A 21,900-nucleotide genomic window follows, 5' to 3' on the forward strand; every position below is an offset into this window, starting at 1 on the left:
ATCCGTGTCATCTCTATGGTTTGTGCACAGCCGTTGATAATTTAAGATGGACGGTGTTTCTTCTTTCATGTTGTGATGCTGGAATAGCTCGTTTCTCACGGATCGATGACGTGGCAAAGTGTTTTTCGCGGATTCATTTTTTTTTTTAACGATTGAAATGAAATGAACCGGATTTCAAATCCGCGCATATCACTCCAATAGTTTACTGTATGTTTGTAACTTGTTTCTTTTTTTCCTTTTCTTTCTTTTGTTTTAGCATTGTACGCCAAAAAAAATATATATATATCTCATAAATACATCTTTATAAAAAAATGATTATATTAAATATTTTTTTTAAGAAGAAAAATGAATTATATATACCAATAAGACATGTTTACATTGTCAGCACAATAAAATGCAACCAAAGTCACACAAATTATTACACAAGAACAATTAACAAGTGTCCAAACAATCTCATGGGCATGCAAGCCAATTGTGCACCCCAAACACGTAAACAGCATTAGCCGCCTTCATCCATTAGTAAGAATGAAATTTTATTTTTTCAACCAACTGATGCATGTCGGTGACCTTATTTTGAAACATGTTGTTACGTTCTGACCACAAAACCCAAACACGCAATAGCCACAACATCTGCAGAAAAGATCGCTGAGTCGCTGATTCACCTGTCGGATGCATAAACTGATGAAAATGTTCATGAATATCAGAGAGGTCAACCCCAGACACCCTTATCCAACCTCTGACAAGTTGCCACAATTCACTGAAAATATTACAAGAAACAAACAAGTGTTGAGCCGTCTCCACTTCTCCACACCCCGAAACACATAGATGCGCCTCTGATGAAATAATCCCACGAGCCAACAAATTAGATTTCGTAGGCAACCTATTGCAGAGAAGACGCCGCGCAAGGAGAGCCACTTTAATCGGAACATGTATGTGCCAAATGAACTTGGAAGTAAAATCTGCCACCTGACTGTCGTCTGCAGTAAGCATATGGTACACACTGCGGACATAATAGCCATCATTGTCAAGGTGCCAAATCCATTTGTCAGAGATCGAAACCTACAAAACAATGTCAGACAGCAGCAACCTACCCTCCTGAACCAAGTCATCCTCCCAATCCACAACCTCCTATGCCACTATCAAGCCTCGCCCCCTTCCTCCAGCCCCAACACAAACATTTCCCTCACCAGACAATTTTTATGAACACTTAGATCAAACAGACACCTAAACCGCACCGCCAACGAAATTCCACCTACCCACAGGTCAGTCCAAAAAAATGTATCCATACTGTCCCCCACCTTCTTAGAAATACATTCTTTGAACCACCCACTCCACTCCCTCCATTACGAACACGCGCGACTTCTCTCCACCAATGAGAGGACCCCCCCCCCCCCCCCCTTCAACAACAAGCACCCTATACCACAAACCCTCTCTATCAACTAACGTCCTCCAACACAATTTCCCCAACAAAGCGATATTAAATTCTCGCAACTTTCTCACCCCCAATCCTCCCTCCTCCTTAGGGGCACACATATTAAATATGTTTTGACTCCTTAGGGGCACACATATTAAATATGTTTTGAGTCTTTATAAATATATCAATTTTTGTTTTAGTCCTTTTTAAATTTTTCTTCGACTTTTAATCTCACGGAAGTTTTCCATTTTTACCTTTGTTCCTTTATTTTAAGTAAACCTATATTTTAAATTCATATTTTTGAATAAAATTTTGCAACAAAGTTTAATATATTATAAGAATTTCTCGCAAAAAAACAATTATAATTTTTTAACAAAACATGAATTAAATATAATTTTTATATTTTTGCAGTTAAAAATTCATATTGAAGTCATGTTTTGTTAAAAAATTCTAATTTTTTTGGGAGAGATTTTTACAATATATTATACATTTCTGCACAAATTCATTAAAAAATACATGAGTCAACTTTAAAATAGTGACCAAAAATGGTGATCGAAAATTTTATAGGAACTATGGGTCGAAAGAAAATTTTAGAGGGACTAAAATGAAAATTCAATGTATTTATAGGGACCAAAAACATATTTAACCCATTATTTTAAAATAATGTTTAAGACAATCTTCATCTTCTTTCTTCCTATTGATCAAAAGCAATGGAAAGAAAAAAGAAAATAAGAACACAATGAGAGAATAAAAAATAATGGTTAAAAAAATGTCATGAGGTTGTTATACAAATATCATTATTTTTTTTTTAAAAAAAAAAATCTCATGTGAAGGTATATTATTTTTGGTAACAAATAAAAAAATAATGTCTTGTTCCCGTAAACTTATCTCCATTGATATGAACAATGCATTTAAACCTTAAATTCTTCGCTTATTTATTTTAAGGGTGAATTTCTAACCATTGGAATACTCAATAATAAAAATAAAAAATTAATTAATTCATTTGACTCAATAAAAATAAATAAATAAACCCATAAAAGGAAATGCTAAACATTGTCATTGGGGCATTGGTTAAGAGAACAATAATAGAAATATTGTGTTGGGAAGTGGTAAAAAGTGATTAATTCAACTTTTTAAAAGTTTAAAAATTGTAATTTCCAATGTAAAACTACTATTTTTGGTTTCCTTAATCATTGCCCTCGGGGCAATGGTTAGCAAGACCCATAAATAAATAATTCTTTTAACTCTTTTCCTTTTGAGAATTTAATTCTTTTAACTCTTAATAGTAGAGAGAATGACACACTAATGCTCGCTACTTTTGGAGGTAGTCTATGTGCATGTTTGGTTCTACTTTTAGGGTGACAAAAATTGATTTTGAAGGTGTAGAATTGATTATGACATGTTTGATGTTATCGAATATAATTGATTATGCCTCTTGAATTGATTCTACTTAAAGTTTCGTAGTTTTTTATTTTAAATTTGATTTTCACACATAAATTTATAGTTGAACTCACTTTTATATGAATGTACCCAACACAAAAAAGTTTTAATGAGATTCGTTTTTAACCAAAATCAATTTCACTTAATCAATTCTATCAAAATCAATTTTTCTCACGGCAACACACGTTATATCATACATAATGGGATATTATCAAGGAAGATGTTGAAAAGGTTGTTTTACTACTAGTTGTTAGGGATGACCGGTTGTTTCCCAATTTTAAGGCCCTGTTTGGATAAACAACTTATATTGATGCTTATAGCATTAGAGCTTATAGCACTAGAGCTTACATCATAAGCTCTTATACTCAATATGCTTTTTATGTTTGGATATGTGCACTAAAAAGTACTTATGTAAATTGAAGTGTTTGGATGTGTCATTATATAAGCAATTATGAATGTTAAAATATTTTTGATTTAAATTAGAGAATCAAACCACAAATTTTTTAAGTAATTAAACCACGATTATAAAGTTGTAAAAAGAACAATATTAAAATATAGTAATAATTTTAACATACATATAAAAAAGAGTTAAATAAGCTTCTGGTCCCTATAAATATAGTCAATTTTATTTTTTAGTCCTTATAAAAAAATGACATGTTTTGGTCCCAATTAAAAAAATTTAGCAAATGGTTTTAATCTTTGTTAAATTAAAATTTGTTTAATTATGATTAAACTCTGAAATTTTTGAATGGTTTTTTTTTTTTTTACATACTTGCTTAAAACATTATAATAAGTTCTGTTTTGGACCGGTCAGAAGACCAATCACACGTTCACACGTGGGATAAACTTACACCGCCTTAAGGCCCCGCGCCCGAGGGAACACGCTAGCTCGAGTGCACCGCACCACACAGAAGCACACCTCAGTGCGAGGATCACCCTACATGTGTCCTCAAACCGTCCACGCCGCATAACCTGGAAGCGGTTATGACCAACGCGCGCCTATATAAGGTTACACTTGCTTCACCCTCAAGGTATGATTCACTCTTCTACACACTTTTTCTTAGTTCCATTACTGACTTGAGCGTCAGAGTGCTGACGTGTCTGCATGCACCTTTCGTTCCACCGCAAAGACTCAACGCCGCTATACCGGAAACCTTCACCGTCACATCGGAGCACTAACAACCACCGTTGCCACTCATTCATCCTCACCAGACGGATCAAGTTCCTTCACAAAAAATGAGCTCAAAAAATTGATTTTTAAGCCAAAAGTTTACTACTTTTATCTTGAAATTTTGACGTTTAAAAAAAATCATATTTAATTCTTTAGATGATAAAAAGTTATTATTTTTGGTAAAACAGTTTTTTTATAATATTCTTAACATATCTGTCAAAAAACATTAAAAAATTTAAAAGTTTAAGCATAACTACACAAATTTTAATTTAATAAGGACTAAAATTATGTGCTGAAATTTTTTATAGGAACCAAAATATATCCTTTTTTTTATTAGGACTAAATGAAATTAGATATATTTATAGAGACAAAAAACTTATTTTACCTTATAAAAAATAATCAATATTCGAATAGAACAAAATTACTATTAAAGGTGTAGATAAATAGATTGTCTAAACATCACCATTCTTAAGTGTAATAATGTAAATACCCTTTTAAGAAAAAGTATATTTTTTTTTAAGATTTCAAGAAAAAATGTAACAATGCAAATATGAAAGTAAGAAATTATTAAACATAGGTAAAAGTTTTATAGTCCGTATCATTGTTGAAAAACTCTATTTTTTTTTGTTGATAGTTACGTGTGTTGCTTACATAAAGATAAAACAAAGATAAGTATATAACAAATCATAACAAAAGATAATTATACAATAAATAAAATTCAGGCTTTGGGAAAGAAGTGCAACGAGAGAATCGAAGCACATCCTGTTATTTGCATAAGCTCCGTAAAGCTATATGTTAAGCTCATAATTTAGCTTATTAAAATATGGCATAAGCAGTTTATGAAATTGTGAAAAGCTGTTTTTATTGATTTACCCAAACACCTTTAAAAAGACTTATGTTAGTAGATAAGTCCACATAAGCTCCGAATAAGCCAATCCAAACGGGGCCTAAATCTAGTTGGATGTAATGATTTCATAAGCACAATGGTGTTAATAGGATCGAACATTTTAGACCTATTACTCTTGCTAATAGGTTATTTTAGCTTCTTATATCATTTCTAATATGAAATTTGGAACATAAAGTAAATTGACGCTAAATATGAAATTGTTGTGAATGTAATAATTTTTCTTAAGTATAGGATAATTAATTAGCTTTAAATTTGGAACATAAAGTAAATTGACGCTAAATATGAAATTGTTGTGAATGTAATAATTTTTCTTAAGTATAGGATAATTAATTAGCTTTAAATTTTACAAAATAACCATTAAGCACAAAAAATTAAGGTGATCATGAGTTCATGAGTTTATGAAAGAGAAATTATAAGATTTGTTGTTAGTACGGTTTTTATATTGTTAGTATATTAGTATTTAGTAGTAGATAAAAAGGAATGAGATGAGAAGGAGAAGAAAGAGGAAACAAATGAGGTTTCTTATATGCAAAATAGAGGCAATCAGTTGTGAAAGGATAAACTATAAAAATTTAAACTAAAAAAGGGAGAATCAAGAGGAAAGATCAAAGGGATCAAAACGAGGACAAAGGATAAACTAAAAATTAAAGAAAATTAGACAAGAAGGAGAATAAAAGGATAACCTAAAAATTAAAGTAAATTTGAATAGTAATATTATATATGTAACCAGACAACGCAGAGAAAATAAACTAGTTTGTTTATTAAAGTATTATATTATATGTGTCATTCAAAAAGATAAGAATTTATATTATATTTGTTATATTATTGATGTCATTGGAAAAAATAAGATTGTTTATTACAATATAAAATTGTAAAATATCTATACCTACAATTTTAATTAATCAAAGTCAAAATAATTTTATTAAAAATTTAAATTTTATAAAAACTATTGATCATAATGGGCACGGAGCTCGTTTAAACACTAGTTGATATAGCTAGAAGAGATGGGTAATTACTAATCCATGTCACTAATAGTCCCCGTTAACCCTCTTTTACCTCTGTTAACCACATATTTTTTTTTTGAATGGAAAAAAAAAATATATATATATATATATATATATATATATATATATATATATATAATAGAAAGATAAAAAAGAGTTTACAATACAAAGGGGAGGCACCAAAACGGGACCCCACAAAACACCACCCCACGAGACACCTCCGACCCCACAGACAGAGCTAGAGGCACACCTAAAGACCCCCAAAAAGGAGCCAAACACCAAGATAAAAGCCACAAAAAGGAACACCAAGAAGCGGAGAGCCAATCAGAATAGGAAGACCATCAACACCTGCAAGAAAAGAGAACACAAGAAAAACCCCGAAAGCCACACCGGGAAGGAAGGGGAGATACAACCCCACCCACCCCCACAAGCAGCCCCAGGTACACCTACCACCACAAAACGCTACCGACTCAAACACAGGACGGGTTGCGCCTCCCACTCATAGAGAGAACAGGAACTAGCATGACACTTAGCCAGGAACCACTTCCAAGCTAAGAGTTTAACCCTATCCACCACTGGCTCCTCTCGGAGAGTACCACCAGCAAAGATAAGGTCATTCCGGGACGCCCAGATGGTCCAGATAACAGCATGCCAAACAAGAAGCAAACCTAACCTAACTCTCCTCCCCCGTCCTAAACTCGTAAAGGCCTGAAACTGCTGGGCTAGCCCCAGGGGCATCACAAACTCCCAGCCCAGCCAACGAGACACCTGATACCACACCGGGAAAAACGATGGACAAGAAAGGAATAAGTGCACCGAAGACTCAGACGGATCATCGCAGAAGACACAACCCCTCCCATCAAAGGGGAGATTCACCCCGCGCCTAATAAGATTGCTACGCGACGGGATCCTATTAAACTCACAAAAAACTAGCACAAAACAAAAACTCATGCTACTTTTTTATCAGCCGATTTTATGTTGTACATCTGTGTTGTTCCCCTCAATACAACTGACAAAAATTGCAAGTATTTTCATATCCCTTCCACAAAAAACAGTATTTCTATATTATTTTATTACTTCCACAAAAAACATTATTTCCATTTTTATTTTATTATTTTATTAATATAAGTTACTCGTCCTTAACCTTTGATCAATTGTAAAAAATGTGAGCAAAAAATAATGTAAAGATTGGACTTTAAATCCTCTAAAAAAAGATTAGTAACAAACGTGAGCAAAAAATAATGTTAAAGATTGGACTTTAAATTCTCTAAAAAAAATATTAGTAACAAACGTGAGCAAAAAATATTGTTAATTGAACTTTAAATCCTCTAAAAAAATATTAGTAACAAACGTGAGCAAAAAATAATGTTAAAGATTGGACTTTAAATCCTCTAAAAAAATATTAGTAACAAACGTGAGCAAAAAATAATATTGTTAAAGATTGGACTTTAAATACTCTAAAAAAAATTAGTAACAAACGTGAGCAAAAAATAATGCTGAAGATTGAACTTTAAATCTTATGAAAAAAAGATCAGTAACAAACGTGAGCAAAATATAATGTTAAAGATTGTACTTTAAATACTCTTAAAAAAGATTAGTAACAAACATAAGCAAAAAATATTGCTAAAGATTGGGCTTTAAATCCTCTAAAAAAATATTAGGACTCAAAATATTTTAGAAAACAATTTGTTAGCACTATATTAAATATTACAGTTCATAGTTCGTTCCCGCATTGTTTAGTTTTTCTCAACCTCTCTCAGCCCTCTGCATCAGAATTCAGAATTAACCTGTAAGTTTTTTTCTTTTTCTTTCATGTTACAACTAATCAAAGTCGATTAATCATATGAATTATATTTGACTTTGCTGGTTTATAAGTTATTATAAGTCAAAAATAATTTTGTTATATGCCTTGATAATATTTTGTTTATAAATCAATATATCAATAATTTTCATTAATAGTTTAATATTTAAAATTTTAATCAAAATTATACAAACAAACATAATAAAATAATCACATGCGTTAGTGTCTGTCTTTCCGATATTCTATTGTCATGGGCGTTAACAATATAACAAACCCAACAAAACCATGTTTATCTATATTTCAAGGAGACAACCATAAATATTATTATACAAAAGTGCTCTCAATAATCATCACGCACAATTATTAAATTTCCTCCAAATTCAAGCTCGGCAGAAAGAAAAGAAAGAAGTCCCCCGAAGATTATCTTCACCGCGATTTTTGCGAAATTTTTCAAATATTTTCGGAAAAAAGGTTAGTGGAGAATATTGCACCATCATTTTTAAATGTTTTCTTTTTGGAGTTGCACCATCCGACCTATGATTTTTATGTTTCGATTGCGGTGTTATTCATTGATATTCATTTTTTCGTTTTAATTTGGTGTGAATTTTAGTGAAGATGGAATGGGTCAGCAATGTATGGAATGTCTTGATGGAATGGGTCAGCAATGTATGGAATGTCTTGGTTGGTAATCAACGAGAGACACCAGCTGTGAAATGGTAATTCATTTTACCCCAATTTATTTTTTTTTTCTTCTAAATATTCATTGATTTTTTTTTTTTAAGGCAAACACATTTTCTTATAAATTTTCATTGATTTTTTTACAGCAAACGCATGGTGACGAATGTATCTATAGAATTTTTGAGGAACCTGGACCAATTAGAAAAGGAGGTGGAAAAAATTGAAAAGGATATAAGCACGTGGCTTCAAACGAAGAACTCCTTATATAAGGCAAATATCAAGGTTGTGCAAAGTGGCGTATAACACGTGATATAAATTTTTGTTTATTATAGTGATCGGAGGGTGTATATAGTATATATATTTTGTAATTAACACGCGCGCGCGCGCACACACACACATATATATATATATATATATATATATATATATATATATATATATATATATATTTGAAGAACTAAGTTGTTTTTTTTAAGGAGTTTACATGTTTGTTTGTTAATATTTTATCAGGTTCTCTCGGTGTTACAAAAAAAACGAGACATATTAATCGCGCAAAGATTGGTTCATTGTTGTGCTATGATTCATTCGACAGAAGAGTTATATGTAAATAGAAGTACGAGGTACTAGTATTTTATTTTTTCGAACTTAAATTGTTTGTATTTAAAACTCCCTTCATGTTTATTAGTATGTCATCTAAAAAAATGAGTAATGATATTTTGACATCCATTTGATGACAACTTTGTTGACAACTTTGTTTTTCTCACTTCTTATTGGTCAAAAACAATGGAGAGAGAAAAAGGAAGAGAGAGGATAACAATATCATGTGAGTATGAGAGAGAAAGTTGTCCAAAAGTTGTCAAAATATCATTTCTCAAAAAAAAATTGTGTTTTATTATGTTATCTCTTTCTAAATAAAGACCATTTTAACCAAATCATCGAAATTAAGAAAGTTAGTAGTAGTAATAAATTAGTTTGTATTTTATTCTTTTAGTAGTAGTAAATGTAGTTCAGAATGAAATTAAATGTAGTTGAGAATGCAATTTTTGTGGGTTTTTTGTTTTCTTTCGTGCAATGTTTGAGTCCGACACATACACTAGGGGTGTTCATGGTTCTAAACTGCATTGAAACTGAACCACGTTAATGGATACAATTCAGTTTTTAAAACCACTTTAAAAAAAACTGGTTAATTTTTCAAACCAGTTCCAGTTCGGTTTAGAACCGGTTTACAGTTTTGAACCGGTTTACTTATTTTGAACCGGTTTCAAACCGGTTTATTGTTTTAAACCGGTTTACTTATTTTTAACCGGTTTTTGAACCAGATTTTTCTTGAATTGGTTTTCAAACTGGATTTTAATCATTGTTTTTTAAAAAAACCCATTTTTTAGTGACACCGGTAAAAATATTGGTTTTCAGTTATCATAATTTATTTGTTTAAAAAAAGTGATTGTGACTTATTTGTTCAAAAACAGATTATACGCAAAAGCTAGAAACATTATGACTTATTTGTTCAAAAACAGATTATACGCAAATGGTTCACAAATTATGTTTCAATTTTCAATTTTCAACTAAATGGTTCTAGTTATTGTTTGATAAATCATATGTTAGATTATTTTCTTACAAGATAATTTTTAACATCCAAATGAATTTTGAATATTTTGCCAAATTCTAGGAATTCAGCTCAATACACGAGGGTATGAATGGTAGATATTATTGAAGAATGATTGTTGTTAATAGTGTCAAAAGCTTCTTCGTTTGAATCAATTTTTCAAAATGCTGAAGTCGTAGCTATGCTTGTTGGCTTTCCAATGCAAGGTCATATGGCTCGGCCACTTTATGACCTTTTTAGTGAAAAAGTTTAAAAAACGAGTAAAATACAAAAATTAACAAGGAAAATCACATAACCTCCATTCTGGCCAAATTTTTAGAAAATCCTAAAATCAACAAATAGTCATCAAAGACATACAAAACCACAATGTAAACAATAATTGATAAATAAGTTATCCAAAAAGCAAGATAAATGAGTTTTTCATATATGTTGTCGATGAGTTTGATCACACCTCCCCTGCTAACCGAGTCACATGAAGAAACTACTAAGTTAGGTTGGCACTTCTCCTTCTCCACCTTATCTTGATTTGATGATTTGTCATCCTAAATGCCAAAAACAAATTTTTAGAAGAATGATTTGTGTGCTTCTGTGTCGGAGCCCATAATGCTATCATGACCATCCATATTGATGCTGTTGCAATTTTGCTGAAAAGGTTTGGAAAATCAAATTTTAAGCAGAAGCATTATGGAAGGTATAAGCAAAAACTGAAGCTAAGCAAATGGTACTGATGAATGGTTCAATGGAGGTGAAAACTAAACACATACAAAATTAAGTTGGTCATGTAACACATCTTATGTGAAGCACAAAAAAAAAATAACTTTCCAAACATGATTCATCTTATGTAAACCACAAACATGATGTACCAACTAATGATACTCAAACTTTACAAAGCCAACATTGCTAATCTTAAGGATGCTGCAACACCATCTTAAAATTCACTTTACAAACATGATTCATCTTATGTAAACCACAAACATGATGTACCAACTAATGATACTCAAACTTTACAAAGCCAACATTGCTAATCTTAAGGATGTTGCAACATTACTAAGTAGGCTTATAAATTACATCAGAACCTAGAAATACAGACATATGATACAACAAAATACAGACATGACCTAGAAATAAACCTAAACAACAACAGAATTAGAGAGGGAATTAAGAAAACGATCAGAACCTGTCAGATTCTAAATGGATTGCGCCGTCATCGACGAGCTCCAGCACAGTTTTCTTCATCATAGCTCAGAATAACAGAACGAAACAAAAATAAAACTCAACAAAAATTATCAGAAAATTAAAAGATAACATATCACAAACTGAATACAACAAAGGTTCAAGATCAACACCAGTGTTATCTTTGCGGATTTGAGACCCAGAAATCGAAAATTAACATTTCAAAGAGACCCATAAATCGAAAAGCTATAAGCATAAGCATAACAACTAGAAATCAAAAATTCTATACAAAAAGAACAAAACCACAGTAGAATGAGCATACCTGTGACGATGACGAGAGTACGAAGACGAGGGAGAAGAGTACGAAAATGGATTATAAGAATTGGGGCTAGGGTTCGTCCGAATTTGGGTTAGGTTAAGTGAATTGATTTGGTGAATTTGTGATTTGGGATCGATTTGGGGCTAGGGTTCTTCATCATCGATTTGGGGCTAGGGTTCCATTTTGTGAATTTGGGCTTCAGAGTTGTTTTTGTGATATTTTCTATTTTATTTATGTTTTTGAATAACATAGTTTTTTTTATCATTCAGAAAATTTAGAAAAACGGTTCATAAACTTAAACCTGTTCAAAACTGGTTTTAAACTGAACTTAAATTGGTATTTAAAAAATGGTTCAGTTCAAATCTTTATTAAGTGGTTCAGTTCAAATATGGTTCAATACAGTTCAGTTAGTAGTTTGGTTCAGTTAACTGGATATTTTGAACACCCCTAACATACACCGTGTAAACATGTGCACTGTTACGCCAAACAATAAGGACGACGATGGGTATCCTCTGATATAGTAGTATAGTTCCCATCTTCGTACCCATGTTTATAGAAGATCATGATATCTAAGTTTATACCTTTGTGGGTAACAAGTTTGGTGTTCGTCCTGATACTCTCTAGGCATCTAAGCGCATGTACGCATGCACCCGCCTCATTACTCGCACTTTAACACCAAAAAGATGATAAATAACAAAATAATATCACAACAAAATTAAAATACAATTCTTTTTTTTTTTTGTTGAAAGAAATTAAAATACAATCTTAAATTGCTTAAATCAACATATAAAATATTACGCATCATATTATTTAGCCAAATAAAAAGCATCTAAAATATAAAAAACAAGTGCATATGTTACAACAAATATCAAAGATTTAGGATTAAGTAACTAATTAGTTTAGTGTTACATAAAATTATTGGTATAGTCTATGTAATGTGCGGGTGTAGGCGGGGCCAGGCACTAGAGTCTCTGTACCCGCACTCATATTCGTACAAATTTGTGGGTAATTACCCGAGTCCAAATCCATATCCAACAATGCAAGTATTTATCCGTCCATCATGGGTATTTTTTACCAGTGTCTATTGGGCTTGGGTCCAATTGTCATCCTAATATACTATTTCCGGTCACATTTATAAGTAAAAACATAACTTTTTAGGTTCATTGAAAACTAATGTATTTGGTTTATATATAGTGAAAACTAATGTATTTGGTTTATAAATAGACTAGATACGTTAGTTATTTAATGAACTTAAAAAAATGTTCTTTTTCTTCTTATAAATGCGATTAAAGGGAGTGTGTGTGTGTGTGTATGAGAGTATATTTATAAAAATATTCAAAAAATTACACTAATTAATGACCACATTGATTTTAATGTTTTTTGGTTTTTCTTCTTATAATTAGGATCGGAGGGAGTAAGTGGTCAAAGGACCTTCGAATTGCATTAGCAATTCTGACATACATGGCTGCCAGGATCACTCCATCTAGGAGCTTGAATGAGCTTACAAGTTACCTTAAAGGTCGTTTTAGTGGGAAACATGGATTAGGAAAAACCAGTACCTTTGTACCAAGTCAGGTAATTATTGTTGTTTTTTGTGCTCCTTGTATTTTCATTTTGTATCGAAAAATATTTATTTGATCACAAATACAAATAAAATTATTTAAGTGCACACACCTAAATAAATAAATGATGTGAAAAATTATTTTTCATCAATTTTTCTTCGTTTATATGAGTGTGTCACACATTTTTTATTTGTATTTACGCCAAAATAAAACTTACTCTTTTGAATCATTTAAATAAAACTTACTCTTTTGAATCATTTATTAAACTCTATACATGCCAGGTTATCAACTGGTTCACTCCACTGAACCCAAACGATTACCAAAAAGACATCCTTCTTGCAGATATCGCCGCAAGGAATGGTGGATTTGATAACGTCGCAGCGCCACTGCCACATGATTTTGCAATCTATTTGCCAGGTGTTATGGAAGCACTTCATTTAATTTAGAGTTGATTCATCAACTTGGGAGAAATTGTTTTAAATTTTTGGTTCCTTATTAAAAACATTGTAACCAAAGTTTAGGAGTGTTGCTCACATTTGTTTTTATTTCAATTACAACTTCGTGTTTAAAATTATGTTTTCCTCTTCCTCATGTTGTCAGGCAGACTAGATCACCCGTAGGCGTGGTAGCCACATTTAAACAATTGAGCATGTTTTCATGGTCTTGCATCAAAGCAACCTCGACAATTTTAAAGAGTGGATGTTGTTAGTAATAAGGGGAAATTACGCTCACCTCCTCTCCTATAATGTTTTACTTAAAAAAAACACCAACACCTCTTTAATTTTTAATTAAACACTAATACCTTTCTACTTTCATTTACCATCACACGGCGATTGTCTCTTATTAAATCCCCTTCTTCTCTTCCTACTTTTGCAATTTGGGAAATATTTGATTTCGCTCTCGTTCATTCCCTTGTCCCTTACCAAAATTTTGGGGAAGATTGTTCATCAAAAACTTTAAAGTTTGAACCTTTATCATAAATTTCATCATCATCTTTCAAATTCAGCATATTTTTAACCTCTGGGTCAACAGATTGAAATACGATGCTTAGTGTAAAAACCCAATAAAGAATGACGATGAGGACGGAAGAGGTATATGTGAGATTTTGTACAACACCACCTCATCTCTTGCATTTGCATCACCACTTAATAGCACATGGCGATAACTCCTTCTTTCTGCTTATCTAAAAAAGTGAGATTGTGTTGTGAAAATTCAATTTAAGGTACAAATCATTGGAATTGTTTTTCGATTGACAGAGAAGATTCAATTAATTAACATTAGACAAACTTTTATTGATCTAACATATGAATGAAAATAAGAATATGATTTATACGAAATCTTTATATTTTGTAAATTATGACTTTTGTTTATATAAATTTTAATTGTTTTTCGATTGAAGAGTAATCAATGCTTAATTTTTTTCAAATATTTTACATGCATATAAATTTTAGTATAAATATTTCGTTAACGTAACTTAGCCATATAATATCCCGAATTTTAAAAATTTCACATATCCACACGTATCATAGCGTACCCACACTTCGTATACGGATTTCATAGGTGTTTAGTTGAAACCTAAAGGGGTGCTAGTGTTTTCTGAGTAACAATGATAGAAGAATAGGGGGAGATTAGGACTAAAACATTCTATGGAATATGGTTTCCAAAACAAAACAAAAAAAAACGTGTTCGAGCAAACATTCAAACATGTGAATATATCAATTTAGTCCTCGATAATTTTTTTGCATACACCTCCTACTAGCCCAAGGAATAAATAGGTATAGATGGTACCCGTTACCGTTTTTCTTCATTTTAACACCGTGAACAAAAATCACAGATACGACAAAACGCTGTTAATACACTGTTACACCGCAACAAAACACCATACCTTGTCGAGGATTATGGAAAATTTTCCAATTTTTTGGAGTTAAAGAAAACTATAATTCAGGCGATAACGACCATAATTCACAATACTGAAGAGTAAATCTGTTAACACAAAAAAAAAAAAACACACCGAAATGAAACAAGGAGGCAGGGGTAAATGAGGACGATACTTCACATATACAATCCTTCAGGCACCCCTTCTTTCTTCTTAAACATAACTTTATCTTTTGCCTTCTTAAAATCAGCATGGGTCACCTGAAAAACAAGATAAACTACTGATGATGAGGGGTAAAAAAACATAGGCCAACCCACCTCAAAAAATACAAGGTACAAGACTATAGAAAAACTGCCAATAAACTAGCAGAAGACAATTAGTCCAATTAAATGCAAAGCAAGATCTCGAATATGACTACTAGGCCTTGCGGTTAAAAAACACACCAGTGAAACAGTCACCGCCAGTTTAAAAACATACCAAGAAAAACTTTCACCACCATTCTAATATTTTTTTTTTTTTTTATAAATTACTGACTTGATCTAATTAAATTATGTTTAATTTAATTCATTGACCATTTTTTTTCCACTCTGCTAAATCAAGTGAATTAAGGGGATGCAATTCACATAAAGATTGTTGATTCTTGCACGTATAGTTATCAATACCAATTAACAGTATAATTAACAGTATGGAGCTTACCTAAACAAACAGGTCAATAACAAAATAAAAAAAAAAAATCAATGGATCGAACAAATGTAAGCAACTAAAACATTCAAATACAAGAGATGACGATATAAATGTAAAAATACCCAGGACATGAATGGTCAACGATGATTGATGACTAATATAAATGTCAGAAAACACGGGCACCCCAATGCATTAAAGCTCACGCATATGTAGGGTCCGTGTCAGAAAACACGGAACACAATAAAACAAAACAAAAGAGTGGGTAACAGATCATAAGTAGATGAAAGGCTAGACATTGAGATCTACAGTGCTTGCATGTAAACTAAAAGGAAGAGAACATTCAAGCCAGAATTTGTGAGCAAGAGAAAAAAGGGTTGCTGGGCAAAGCCAGAAAATTCAGGCTAGGCCAGAACAATGCCAGCAAGCAGTGTGTTGTACCTAGAAGGGATTGCATCGAAACAGAGAAGGATATAGGTCTTCACATGAAACATACAGTGTTCTAACAAGGGTTTTTGAAGTATTTAATCTATCTATTCTGATTAAAAGAGAGAAATCGTGAAATAAACCAAAAAAATGGGTGAGATTAGCAGACGCAACATCTGCAAAGCCAAAACACTCGGCAAAGGGAGTTATGAGGCAGCTGCAGGATGGGTCACGGCAACAGCAGAGCTATTATACGTTGCTACCAACGAGAAGAGCTGAACTACGATATGTAGTCTGGGTTCTTTCGAATGAAGAAGGTAAAAGCAGCCCCAAAATTGATCTTTTCAGGAGCAATATTCTGCTCTATCTCTTCCTTTCTCTCAAAATTTTAAGTGATGGTTTAAGCCTTTAAGGAGATTCTTACCCAATCTCATTACCTCAAATTATTTGGCATCTCTACCCACTTCATTTTTCCTGCGACTTTTTTTAAAGGTGTAAATTGAAAAAGGTTGGTATTAAACACTTTGATATGTCCGACCATAACCTATGCTATAATTTTGTTATTCTTAACTGAATATATGAATTTAGGGCATATAATGAGCTACACACTAGTCAGTACACTGTACTACTGACTTACAAACAGCAACAAAGTACCAACAAATATTTCCTTCCACATGATCAGCTTTTTGGCCAAAATAGTACAATTTAGATGTTTTGGCCAAAATAGTACAATTAAGATATAGAAGTAACTTCTAACCTTCATTCGGCGTTCTCGTAAAGCAAGTAAGCCAGCTTCGGTACATATTGCTTTTATATCAGCTCCAGAGAACTCATCCTTAGTCATGACAAATTCTTCTAAATTGACATCGTCAGCTAATGTCATCCTAGATGTATGTATCTAAATTTCAAAAGTATGAGATGTTTCAGTCAAACAGATATAAAATATCACAATATCAGCTAAAACAACAAGTGTGCTACTTTTCGCAATTGACGCCTACCGTGAAAATGCGTCTCCTAGTTTTGATATCAGGGAGAGGAAATTCAATTTTCCTGTCTATTCGACCTGGTCTTAGCAGAGCTGGATCAAGGCTTTCAATTCTGTTGGTTGCGAGAATAACTTTAACATCTCCTCTAGAATCAAAACCATCTAACTGGTTCAGCAACTCCAACATGGTCCTTTGAATTTCACGCTCTCCACCTGAGTGAGCATCATACCTGCATGGCATATCAGAAAAGTATAATAAGACATGATTTATATGTACAACTCCTCCACTGTTCCCACACACCCCTACGCCCAAAACAAAATGCCACATTCAAGAAAGGACACATTATTACAATGCGAATCCTAAAGCTGATACTCATTAACGTACCTCTTTGTACCAACAGCGTCAATTTCATCAATAAAGACAATAGAGGGAGAAAGATCATCAGCAACTCGAAAAAGTTCCCTCACAAGTTTTGGACCATCTCCTAAGTATTTTTGAATCAATTCACTACCAACAACACGCAAGAATGTTGCTGATGTTGAGTTGGCCACAGCCTGAAAGCAAAGAAAGCACTCTTTAGATCAAACAGACTGTGCAGAGTGTAATATCTAAAATCATAAAATGCAATAATAATAACAAGTTACAGTTAGACATCCGTTAATTAATGCATATAATTGCTGTCCATACAAGTAAAGATCACATGCTATTTATTACCAATGAGTACTTAAGAAGCAGAAACAACCCTTTGTTTGGTTACTTGCACTTTTGAAATGTCGAACATCAGAATTTCAGAAAGTAACTAGATAGCGTATAATATTTCTCAAAAAGTCTTCCGGTATGGGGAAGACACTGACTAGGTAGTAGGTAGCATACAACAGAATTTATGAGTAGTAACATGGTATCAATGCAGATTATCAACACATAAATCTAAACAAAAAACTTTGTAATCCAAAAACCACACAAATCTCTCTTAGAGAAAGTATACATGAAAAAAGAATTTCACTTCTAATCATTCATTTAGTGTGTGAAGCATGTTTAACTTAAATGTAAATATATTGAGTCTCATTTTTTATGTATAACAATGAAGTGAAATAAAACTATAAAGAGAAGAGGCCATTTAACCCAAGATTGGATAATATTTTTCATCCTGTTTTGAAGTGGGTTCAAAAGACCAATCTTATTGAGTTTTAGTTACCATTTGTATGAATTATCATAGATGTATTAAATTAAAATAAGTGAACATAGAGATGAATTATCATAGATGTATTAAATTAAAATAAGTGAAAATAGAAAATGAGAAACATAAAATGAATTATTAAAATTAAATTCCAATAGCCCTGTCAAACACACAAAAATGCTCACCTTTGCAAGAAGTGTCTTTCCGGTTCCAGGTTCTCCATATAAAATGACTCCCTTTGGAGGCTTGATACCAATATCTTCATACAGTTCAGGATGTGTAAGGGGAAGCTCTACAGCTTCTTTAATTTCCTGTATCTGGGCATCTAAACCACCAATGTCAGCATATGATTCCAAAGGAGCCTTCTCAACCTTCATTACAGAGACCATTGGATCAACTTCATCTTGAAGAAGTCCAACAACAGAAAGAACCTGGTAAAGAGCCAAGCATCATATAAATTATATAAAGCATTATACCTTACTGCATCACAAAATTCACACCATAATAAAGTCACGGAATCATACTAAATATGAGGGGTAATACCATGTCAATTAAGATATGTTCAGTCATTGAGAATGAGAAACATACTAAATTTCTCCATAAATGCAATAGAAAATCCCAAGTGAAGATAGAACACAAAGTATATGCCACATAACAGCCAAATATTAATATCTTTAAGCTATCAACCCAAAATTCTCTCATCTATGTCCCACTTTACATGTTGATTATGTTAACCTGAACAAGAGTATTATTAAGAAAAAAGTACACGGAAATTTTTAAAATTCATACAACCCCTCAAAAAGAGCATAGTGTACCCGCCAACCATTTTATTGATACTTAATACAATGTCAACATAACAAAAATATGTTAAATGTGTTACGTTTTCATAATAAGTGTTTAAACTTAAAACCTAGTGAATGTCATGACTCTTGATTCAATAATTTATATTCAACTTATTTGCAGTTCATAGCACAAGCTCTTATCATGATAAGCACTCAAGTATAAACTATTTTGAGGTAGCAAAAGATAAAATAAACTTAAATTGTTTTCGCATAAGCTATAAGTTGTTTTCAGCTATCTGAGAGAACTAATGAAAATAAGTTGAAAACAGCTTATGAACAATGTCATAGGCTGTTTTCATAAGTTCTCGCAACCAGACTCACAAAACACATGTCAGTACATAAGTTCTAGTAAGCCAAACCAAACAGGCCCAAAATTTTATAAAAACTTTTGAGGAAAACTGATTTACCCTAAAAACAACCAAAACCAAACATACACGAGGTTTCCCAATCAACCTTCCAACTATATGTTTTCTCACTTAAACTAGAGTGAAAAATTCCTAAACCTAAACCTAAAAATTCATCGCAATCTTCCAATATATTCAAACAAAACCCTAAGAATCAAATAATCACCATAACAATCAAGAGAAAAAAGATTAAAACCCTACCTTGTTATGCATCAAAATAGCGCAACCAGGTTCCAACTGATCCTTATCAACAAAGGACAAAATCCCAACATAATACTCCGGTCCAACCGAACTTGAAACAATAGCATGATTCTCATCAATAAGCTCTTCAAGATTGCCAACACTCATAGGCGAACCACGAAGATCATCAACCTTAGATCTATCTTCTTCAGCTTTCTCCTCCTGAGGCTTCAACCTTTCCTGATTCGCTACAAACTCTTCTTCCATTAACAAATAGTCCTTGATTCGTTCCAGTTTCAGTAACCGAAGTTTGCACTTCGATAACGGAGTTACCGTCGGCAACCGCGACGCAGCCTCGGAACCCTTTTGTTTTCGCTGTTTGCGACCGACGCGAGCCGGTGGTGCCGCCGGTTCGAATTTCTTGTCCTTTTTGTCGTTGCCGTCTGGTTTCCGGTCACCCGGTTGCCGGTTCAAACCGCCTCCTGGTGTTCCTTGACCCATATGGTTTTTTTGTTTTTTCTTTCTGAATCGTGAGTTGAGAAGAGTGAAGTGAGAGAGAGAGGGTTATATTATAGGACGATGTGTTGGAATTAGCTTTATGAACAAGTTAAATTGAAAAACCATCGATGAAGGATGTGTTTTTTGGATACTTTTTTATTGGGCCTGTTAATTGAACCTATCATACCTATTTATGTCTAGGTATTCCTTTTATTTTTTGCTATTCACACCCTCTTTTCCTTCGTTTTCCTTATAACCGCTCACCCACCTCTCTATTTTTATCTTTAACTAACTTAGAGAGCATTTTCGTCTATCCTCTTTTTCAATTTGCTTAATTTTATGAGTTTAATTAGTGTACTTTATGAATTTATGATTATTTTACACATTTGTTCAATGATGTGTTGTCACGTCAAATAGTGAAATAACAACTCGTATGTTTTCATATTCATTAATTGATATGACAACACATCATTTAATGCATGTGTAAAATAAAGAGGTTGGTGTTTTCTTTTCGAGCATACATCTCAAATCTCAAACACCCCTCAACCCATATTTTCTCCCCCAAAAATGAAATGAATAAGAAAAGCCGCAAAAATTGTAGCACGGGTTAACATTTTGAATTTAAAAACCAAATAGAATATGATTGGTGATTTATTTGAGAAGAAGAGAAACATACTTTGAGAGGAAGAGGAAGCCATAATGATAAAGAGGTAATTAACAAGCTATATTCCACTACATGCACCCTGAATTGGGGGAATAACAAATTAGAAGATTGAATAATATGGAATGAAATGAGTTCCTTTATATTCCATTCATTTTACTCTGCTAATTATCATCAATCTAAACTCAATTTAAAGAATTACAAAAGCCGCGTCGACCCATCTAATAAACTGATTTCATATAAAAGATGAGCAACCAATATTGAAATAGAAAAGACTTCTCCATTTTGTGTTTGAAATCTAAGTTTTAGACAAAACTCCATTACCCTACCAAGATGCATTTAATTTACTTTGGAATCCATTTATCTATAAATAGAAGCTTCAAGAAACAATTGAGTGAACAATTATAAGTGAAGCACGATCCTCACTCGTAGAAAGTGAGTTGAGAGAAAAATACTGAGGGCTCAATTCATATAAAAATTCAACATTATTACAACCCAATTTGAGTATAGAGCATGCTGCGAGAATTTAGAGAGGGGGAAATTAACTACTCCCTCTTAAGGGTGGAAATGGGCTAGGCCGGGCCGGGCTTTGTAAGGCCTAAGCCTGGCCTACTTCAAAAATGTTAGGCCTGAGCCTGACCTATTACCCGTCATAGGCTCATTTTCGAGGTCTGGCCTGGCCTTTTTAAAGGCCTGATGAAGCCTGAAAGCCTATTTAAAAGCCTATTTTATGCTAAGGCCTGACAACACATGTAAGCCTACTCCTGTATAGGGCAAAACTTATTAAGGCCTAAAGCACAAAAATATGTTTGCTACTAAATAATGAATTCTTATGAAGGTCTAATCACATCAATATATCAGCTACTAAATAACCAATCATATGAAGGCTTGTGTTTATGAAAAAAAACTTCAAAAATATCAATAATAGAAGATATATTATATATGAAAAGCATAATAGGCCGGCCCGATGGGCTTAATAGGTTTTTCGCAAGCCTTAGCCTGGCCTGTTTAATTAAATAGGCCTTATAAAAAACTTGAGCCTGACCTTGTTAATAAACGAGCTGGCCCGAGTTAGGCCTTAAATAGGCTAGGCC

The 21,900-nt window shown here is 32.7% G+C and overlaps 1 protein-coding gene and 1 long non-coding RNA gene across 2 annotated transcripts; both read right to left on the reverse strand.

Annotated features, from left to right (window-relative positions):
* Positions 1–10,295: 10,295 nt before the first annotated feature.
* Positions 10,296–11,966, reverse strand: LOC146910366 (uncharacterized). The gene is made up of 2 exons (XR_015017673.1): positions 11,517–11,966; positions 10,296–10,665 (listed from the first exon to the last, which is right to left on the reverse strand). It is a non-coding gene; the product is annotated as an uncharacterized LOC146910366 (long non-coding RNA).
* Positions 11,967–14,910: 2,944 nt separating this feature from the next.
* Positions 14,911–20,184, reverse strand: LOC146910367 (26S proteasome regulatory subunit 4 homolog A-like). The gene is made up of 6 exons (XM_085723112.1): positions 19,669–20,184; positions 18,407–18,652; positions 17,429–17,598; positions 17,057–17,273; positions 16,816–16,956; positions 14,911–15,211 (listed from the first exon to the last, which is right to left on the reverse strand). The coding sequence occupies exons 1-6, from the start codon at positions 20,146–20,148 to the stop codon at positions 15,128–15,130; spliced, it is 1,338 nt and encodes a 445-aa protein (XP_085579238.1). The 5' UTR covers positions 20,149–20,184; the 3' UTR covers positions 14,911–15,127.
* Between the last annotated feature and the right edge of the window lie 1,716 nt (positions 20,185–21,900).

The sequence above is a fragment of the Medicago sativa genome, chromosome 7 (assembly GCF_051527215.1).
Source record: "Medicago sativa cultivar Bolivia chromosome 7, Bolivia_mono, whole genome shotgun sequence".
In the NCBI taxonomy this organism is placed as follows: Eukaryota; Viridiplantae; Streptophyta; class Magnoliopsida; order Fabales; family Fabaceae; genus Medicago; species Medicago sativa.

What these genes read in the sequence shown, in the direction of transcription:
- LOC146910367 (XM_085723112.1), bottom strand. Translation starts at nt 20,148, where the DNA reads ATGGGTCAAGGAACACCAGGAGGCGGTTTGAACCGGCAACCGGGTGAC. An exon ending in CTAGGAGACGCATTTTCACG is followed by an intron (nt 16,957 to 17,056) that starts GTAGGCGTCAAT and finishes TTTGAAATTTAG; the next exon opens with ATACATACATCTAGGATGAC. An exon ending in TACGAGAACGCCGAATGAAG is followed by an intron (nt 15,212 to 16,815) that starts GTTAGAAGTTAC and finishes CTTGTTTTTCAG; the next exon opens with GTGACCCATGCTGATTTTAA.